The sequence below is a fragment of the Sinocyclocheilus anshuiensis genome, unplaced genomic scaffold (assembly GCF_001515605.1).
Source record: "Sinocyclocheilus anshuiensis isolate Anshui unplaced genomic scaffold, SAMN03320099.WGS_v1.1 scaffold1297, whole genome shotgun sequence".
NCBI lineage: Eukaryota > Metazoa > Chordata > Actinopteri > Cypriniformes > Cyprinidae > Sinocyclocheilus > Sinocyclocheilus anshuiensis.
Window position 1 is genome coordinate 98396 of NW_015548271.1, and position 8485 is coordinate 106880.

General features: G+C 37.1%; 1 protein-coding gene across 1 annotated transcript in view; it reads right to left on the minus strand.

Moving 5' to 3' along the window:
- Nucleotides 1-645: 645 nt before the first annotated feature.
- LOC107655743 (N(G),N(G)-dimethylarginine dimethylaminohydrolase 1-like) overlaps nt 646-8485 on the minus strand; it is a 58364-nt gene continuing 50524 nt past the window's right edge. Inside the window, exons 4-5 of the mRNA XM_016443316.1 lie at nt 3764-3883; nt 646-699 (exon numbers count right to left, since the gene is read on the minus strand). Of these exons, the coding sequence (XP_016298802.1) occupies nt 646-699; nt 3764-3883 (174 nt within the window). The remainder of the gene's footprint in view (nt 700-3763; nt 3884-8485) is intronic.

An 8485-nucleotide genomic window follows, 5' to 3' on the forward strand; every position in this document is an offset into this window, starting at 1 on the left:
TATATATAAATATATAAATATAAAAATAAATATATACAGGTATATATATATATATATATATATATATATATACACACACACACACACTTTAGTCGATTATGAAACTTTCCTCACTTTTTGGCTTTTAAACTGTTCTACACTTATTCTAGAAGTATTTGATGACCTCATCGAGCGCAGTGGAGCCTCTGATTGGTCGGTTTGTTTTTGCAGCACTAAATCCTGTTGAATAATAAAAGTCTGAACACAGATCAGTTCTGACGGACGACACACAAAATAGTGTTCATAACCACACACACAGCCTTCTGTCTAATTACTCTGTAATCTACAATGAGCGACTTTTTTAACGAGTAAAGCATAACATTAAATCTGCGTTAAAGCTCATCTGCAGCCGTATAAAATCAAGCGTAATTATAGCGAGGCTGACGCAACACACAATGAAGCGTTTAGCAGCAAGTGATTGTAATGTCTGTAAATGACCGTCCTAAAATCTCTAATTTTAGAGGGAGAATGAAGCTGCAACCACAGAGGAGAAAATCACGAGCATTACTGCCAGCATAAAGTCATCATCAGTCAAAAATGCCCTGAGTGAGCAGTGAGAACCAGCAGAGGGAGACGCCACACTGAAGCCAGGCTGTTTGACTGCATTTAACCCAGAATCCCTTCTTTTATATCCAGAATAGCATGCTTTCTGTACTCTTTCTGTAATATAAAGGGAGAAATACGTAGTATGAATCCTACATTAAAATTTTAAGATTCATGTAATTGAATTGCATATAAAATTTCCATGCATTTGGATTATACGGTTTTAATATAAACTAATAAACTTAATGTGATGCACATTTGTCAGTCACACATAAATGAAGCAGGTCAGATTTATGAAATCAGTTTTATTCTCATACATTCTGACTAATTGAATATTGCTTTTTCCACAGGTATTACCATATTTTATGGCATGACATGTTCGTACTGTTTAACTGAATAAATGTAATTGTTTTCACAATGAACAGATTTATGCAGATTCTAAGCTATTTTAATGAATATTTAAGAAAAGAATGATTAAAAATATAAAATATAATATTAAACACACGCAAATATATATACATACATCGCAAATTAATCGCACATCAAATTTGGCTGAGAAATTACTATAAAATACAAAAAGGAAAAATATAAACATAATAAAAAAAAAACATTAATTCAAATCAAATAGATGCCAAATTCATATAAAAATTATATGGAAATTATGTAAATGTATTAAATAAAATGATTACAAATATAAATATATGATTATTTATATAAAATCTAACAGTTAATGCAAACAGTTATTAAAAATAGTCATGATTTATTTGAGTGCAGAAATCTGACCTGGTTTTATTTATGCGTGAATGACAAATATGCATCACATTAAGTTTTATTAAATTAGTTTATGTTAAATCTGTGTAATCACAAATGGATTTTATATGCATTTGAAATAGTATGGAAGATTACAATTAGTGCATCCTAGATCATTAGCGTGTGTTCATTACACATATGTATATATGTTTGTTCATTTGTGGTTCTGTAAATTTAGACTTTTCTCCAATTATGGAGTATGGAAAAATATTCCATAATTCCATCTTTAAAGGGATAGTTCACCCAAAAATTAAAATTTGATGTGTATCTGCTTACCCCCAGGGCATCCAAGATGTAGGTGACTTTGTTTCTTCAGTAGAACACAAACGGAGATTTTTATCTCAAACCGTTGCAGTCTGTCAGTCATATAATGGAGGTGAATGGGAATCACGGCTTTGAGAGTCAAAAAAACATACACAAACAAAACCAAATTAAACCCTGCGGGTAAATCTCTCAAATGGACCATTGACACTCTATCTACAATCTCAATTAGGAGTGTCAATGGTCCATTTGAGAGATAGGTGGCGGTAATGCACTTATAAGTCTGCGATCTGCCGTAAAGCAAGAAGAAGAAGAAGTCGCGTCACACGGCGGCTGTTGAGGACGCGCTCAGGACGGTTCAGACATTGCGGTGAATCAGAGGTAAAAAAACAATATAAATACTGTTCAGTTTCTTGCACAGACCGATCGTTTCGTGTCTTTACACATCAATGTATCGTCACGAGCCGCAGGGTTTAATTTGGTTTTGTTTGTGCATGTTTTTTTGACTCTCAAAGCCGTGATTCCCATTCACCTCCATTATATGACTGACAGACTGCAACGGTTTGAGTTAAAAATCTCCGTTTGTGTTCTACTGAAGAAACAAAGTCACCTACATCTTGGATGCCCTGGAGGTAAGCAGATAAACATCAAATTATCATTTTTGGGTGAACTATCCCTTTAACACCTGAAATCACAATTCTTGCATGGATATGGGCCGGATTCACTTGTGATTAAACTCTGTGCTGACACGCATCCGAAATCTGAATCCCTGCTGGGAATCTGGGAATGAGCCAAAACAACACAGAAAGACGGACGGATGAAGCGGCTGCAGCGATAAGGAAACTTTGGCGCAACGTGACCGATTTCCATGACGATGTTTTTCACGTTTGAGCAGTTCAGTTATCCTGATCCCACCCAATCCAGGCATTCCGGTGCCAACTGTTGATCTGAATCTGGGCAAGAACCAGTGTCACAGAACAGCCCGTTATCATTAGACCCGGAGATCCAGCGCTGGAGGAATGAAGCGCATTAGGGATGTGCATTAATCTGTTCACTGCTCTTACTGGACATTATCAAGCCAAATTCATATTCTGGAACATTAATGCATGTTTAAGCGTTTGCTCTCTGGGAATATTTAGCCATACTATTCCAAACGTTTGGAATATTATGAGTATCTTAAATGTTTTTGAAAGAAGTATCTTCTGTTCACAGAGGCTGCATTTATTTTACAAAAAAAAACCCCCACACGATCCTTCAGAAATCATTCTAATATTTATAATGTTACAAAAGATTTCTATTTCAAATAAATGCTGTTCTTTTGAACTTTCTATTCATCTGTGAATCCTGAAAAATATAATGTGTCACGATTTCCACAAAAATATTGCGCAGCACAACTGTTTTCAACAAGAAATGTTTCTTGAGCAGCAAATCAGCATATTAGAATGATTTCGGAAGATCATGTGACACTGAAGACTGGAGTAATGATGCTGAAAATTCAGCGCTGCATCACAGAAATAAATGACAGTTTAACAGATATTCACACAGAAAACAGCTGTTTTACATTGTAATAATATTTCACAATTTTTACTGCATTTTTGATCAAATAAATGCAGCCTTACTGAACATAAGGGATGCACATATATAACCATATGAATTATTACAGTTGTTGTAATTCTATTATGCTATTATATTTCCAGTCGCACCTTGATTTTCCCAGTCGTTTGGATTTCTAAAAAGCATTTGATAGAGATTACATTTATAATAACTAATTTATATAAGATGACAAATGTGAAAAATAGCCACTAACTGCTATATTTCCAGGTTTTCATGATTATTGCAGGAAACCTGGAGATGCACATACAAGCATTTTAGTGATTAAAACCTGTGACAAAAATCAATTCAGGGCAGCTATGACATTGGGTGTGCGTTCAATATTCAGTATTTCAATGATCTGCAGTTAATTATTTCCTTCTTAACTCTTTTAATTCCAGTTTCGATAAGCATCCTTTTGAATTTATGTGGCCGAAGATGGAGTTTACTGTCATGCCTGTAGGTTTGCTGTGAACTAGCTCAGGTGTTGTTTTTTGGACACATTCAGGTGTGTTTATACCTTCAGGGCTTTCTGCGCGGCTTCGCTGGATCCTATGGCGATGAGACCTGGTCCGGCCATGCTGCAGAAACTCTTCAGATGCAGTGCGTCCTGAACGGGAACCGTGGACACGGCGTAGTCCTGTAAAACAGAGTCCGGTCGGGACACACATCAGCACAAAAGCATTTTGGCTCCGACTGGAGAAACATTCGCTCATAAAAACAGAATGAAAATATTGTGTACTCCGAATAAACTACAAGCGCATTGGCTCAGCGGGTAAACAAAGGGGAAAAAACGGTTCGCTTATTGGAAAAAGACACCTAAAGCACTCCAGACCTTGGAAAGAGGAGAAAATGCGCTCAGAGATTCTTGAGGAGAGAACAAGGCAATGTTTTTGTTGAAAGTATGGGTGTATTTACAAACACTGCTGTCTGTTGTACTATGAACATGTTCGATAAAGCAGCTCTGCTTTCACTTTAGCGACCCGGGTGACTTTGTGCTGGTTAAGAGTTTCCATAAACATTCGGCATGTGAACGATAAGGAGCTGCAGGCATCCTCAAGCTCGTTTGCCGCTCGTTACGAACTAGTGACGTTAGAAGCATCTGTGACATTAGCAAAGAATGTTCCCTTCTTACGACCGGCGTTTGATTTTCATTCAGAAATCAAAGCCTGCGGCTGACGTGGTTCTCTGTCTGCGGAAGCAGCGCTGCAGAAGATAAACATCCTCAACGGAGCTTAACTTGATCCACATTAAACACTGAGAGACTGAGAATGAAGACAAGACAGACAGACAGAACAATGTATAGACAGATATATAGACAAACAGATGGACAGACAGATATATAGACAGATGGATAGACAGACAGACAGATGGATAGACAGATATACAGACTGATGTAAAGACAGACAGATAGATAGACGTATAGATAAATACATAGACAAACAGATGGACAGACAGATAGAGAGATAAATAGACAGACAGATGGACAGACAAATATATAGACAGATGGATAGAGATACAGACAGTCAGATGGACAGACAAATATATAGACAGACGGATATAGAGATATATAGACAGACAGATATATAGACAGACAGATAGAGAGATATATAGACAAACAGATGGACAGACAGATATATAGACAGATGGATAGACAGACAGACAGATGGATACACAGAGTGCAGACCAATGTATTGACAGATATATAGACAAAGAGATTGACAGACATATATATATAGACAGATGGATAGAGAGATATATAGACAGACAGGCAGATGGATAGACAGATATACAGACCGATGTATAGACAAATACATAGACAAACAGATGGACAGACAGATATATAGACAGACAGATAGAGCGATATATAGACAGACAGACAGACACACACACACACAGACAGAACAATGTATAGATAAGATATATAGACAAACAGATTGACAGACAGCTATATAGACAGATGGATAGAGAGATATATAGACAGACAGGCAGATGGATAGACAGATATACAGACCGATGTATAGACAAATACATAGACAAACAGATGGACAGACAGATAGAGAGATATATAGACAGACAGATGGACAGACAGATATATAGACAGATGGATAGACAGATATATAGACAGACAGATAGAGAGATATACAGACAGACACATGGACAGACAGATAGAGAGATATATAGACAGACAGATGGACAGACAGATATATAGACAGATGGACAGACAGATATATAGACAGACAGGCAGATGGATAGACAGATATACAGACTGATGTATAGACAAATACATAGACAAACAGATGGACAGACAGATATATAGACAGACAGACAGATAGAGAGATATATAGACAAACAGATGGACAGACAGATATATAGACAGACAGACAGATAGAGAGATATATAGACAAACAGATGGACAGACAGATATATAGACAGACAGACAGATAGAGAGATATATAGACAAACAGATGGACAGACAGACAGACAGATGGACAGACAAATATATAGACAGACGGATAGAGAGATATATAGACAGACAGATGGACAGACAAATATATAGACAGATGGATAGACAGATATATAGACAGACAGATGGACAGACAGATATATAGGCAAACAGATGGACAGACAAATATATAGACAGATGGATAGACAGATATATAGACAGACAGATGGACAGACAGATATATAGGCAAACAGATGGACAGACAAATATATAGACAGATGGATAGACAGATATATAGACAGACAGGCAGACGGATAGAGAGATATACAGACCGATGCATAGACAGATATATAGACAAACAGATGGAAAGACAGATATATAGGCAGATATGATATCAAACACCACTGCCTCTTTTCGTTTTCATTAAACCTAGGCTATTAAAACACTCTAAAAGATGCTGGGTTATTTTTTTAACCCAAATGCTGGGTTCAGCCTGTTGGGTCATTTTATTGGGTTGTTTTTAATAGTTTTACCCAGGTGCTAGGTCATTTTAACGCTGGGTTATTTTTTTCTACCTAACCGCTGGGTTGACCCTGTCTCCGGTGAAACTTCTCAACAACGCAGCTGCTGAGAGCACGGGCCTTTTAAGTCCACAGGAGAGAGCAGTTCTCAGCGCCACCGCTGCCGATTTGGTGCACTCTTTCCAGGAAATAAAGGTTTGTATACATTTTATTTCATTTATGAAGTCTTCAATGTGGTGAAAATTGTATTATTTTAAGCAGCGCAACAGAAGGACGTGATGTCAGTCAGCAGAGGTCGTTTCGCGCTGGAAATGCCTTTGCCTTGCATAACATAAATGGATTTTATCCGTTATAATACTGAGTGTAATTTAATTTGATGTTAAAATACGTTCTCTAATCTCAGTATTGTTTGTGTATGGGCAGGTTTTGGAGTCAGTCGCGGCATCTCTCAGCTATGAGTGAAACGCGAGGCCGCGGTCTAAAGTTCACAGTTCCCCGGCGAACAGCAGCCCTTCACCAGCTCAGATTTCGGCGACACGCCGGCACGAGAATTAGCACTATTTCGGTAAAAAGTGATTACAGAGAACGGTTGAATACACTTAAATTAAAATGCTACTTTTAAATGTGCCTTTTTATTTCTAAAATCCTTGTTAAACGAGTTTAAATGTATGTAATATTGTAAACTATGCTGTATTAATATTCAACTTTATTTCCAGACTCAAGGTCCATTAACAAGAAACACACAATACAAACCAAAACAATACAAATTTAAAAAGACAGTTATACCAATACTTCCTCATAGAGGACTGATATCGCACTTCAGTAAGCTTAGGATTTGACAACAACATTATAATATTATTATGTGAATCGTGCAGCCGACAAATACATTTATACATCAAATTTCTCATTAAAGCAGAGAATGATTGTACTCTTGCCTTACAGAATAAATCACTATTGCACTGCTCCATCTTGGTTTTTTCAGCAGGATTCTCATACAGTCATTGTACGCAACCTGAAGCTTACATAGGCTCTCTTTCTTAAACTTAACCCACAAAGGAGCAGTATAAAAAGAAGAACAATATGCTCTAAAAAGGTTTATCTTTACCTGATCTGAACGCTCTAAAAAGGTTTATCTTTACCTGATCTGAACACATCTTTAACTTGGAGTCTGAGTCAAGTCTAGAGTCTTTGGTCACGAGTCATTTAATGGCTTGCTAAAAAAATCCCATTCATAAGGCTATAGACATATGATCTATATCACAAAAGGCTGTAACATGGGAAATGTCATTACAATTCACATCTGTACACATGATTGCATCTCTGGGTAATACCACCTCATTTTTTTGTCTTGTATTTTGTCCATGGGTGTTCTTGCTTAAAAATAAATGTTCATCTTGTGATTATTGCTGTTGCCTAGAATAATTCTGCGTGTGATTTTTAATTTCCAGCCCATTTTAAGCCAGCAATATAATTTTTAAACAATAGATGATTTGTTGTTGCATGTTTGGTAAAAACGTTTAACCCAACCAGCTGGGTCAAAATAACCCAGCATGTGTTCTGTCAATATTTACCCAGCGCTGGGTTGCCAAATAACCCAAGTTGGGTTGTTTTTAACCCAGCATTTTTTTTAGAGTGCATAGACAGACAGATGGATAGACAGCTATATAGACAGACAGATAGCTGTCTATCCATTTTTCTATCTATATAGACAGACAGACAGACAAACAGATGGATAGACAGATATATAGACAGACAGATAAATAGAAAAATGGATAGACAGCTATATAGACAGACAGACAGATAAACAGATGGATAGACAGGTATATAGACAGACAGACAGACAGACAGACAGACAAATAGATAGACAGACAGACAGACAGACAGACAGACAGACAGACAGACAGACAGACAGACAGACAGACAGACAGACAGACAGACAGACAGACAGACAGACAGACAGACAGACAGACAGACAGACAGACAGACAGACAGACAGACAGACAAATAGATAGACAGACAGACAAACAGATGGATAGACAGCTATATAGACAGACAGACAGACAAAAAGATGGATAGACAGCTATATAGACAGACAGACAGACAAACATGAATAGACAGCTATATAGACAGACAGACAGACAAACAGATGGATAGACAGTTATATAGACAGACAGACAGACAAATAGATAGATAGATGGATAGACAGCTATATAGACAGACAGACAGACAAAAAGATGGATAGACAGCTATATAGACAGACAGACAGACAAACATA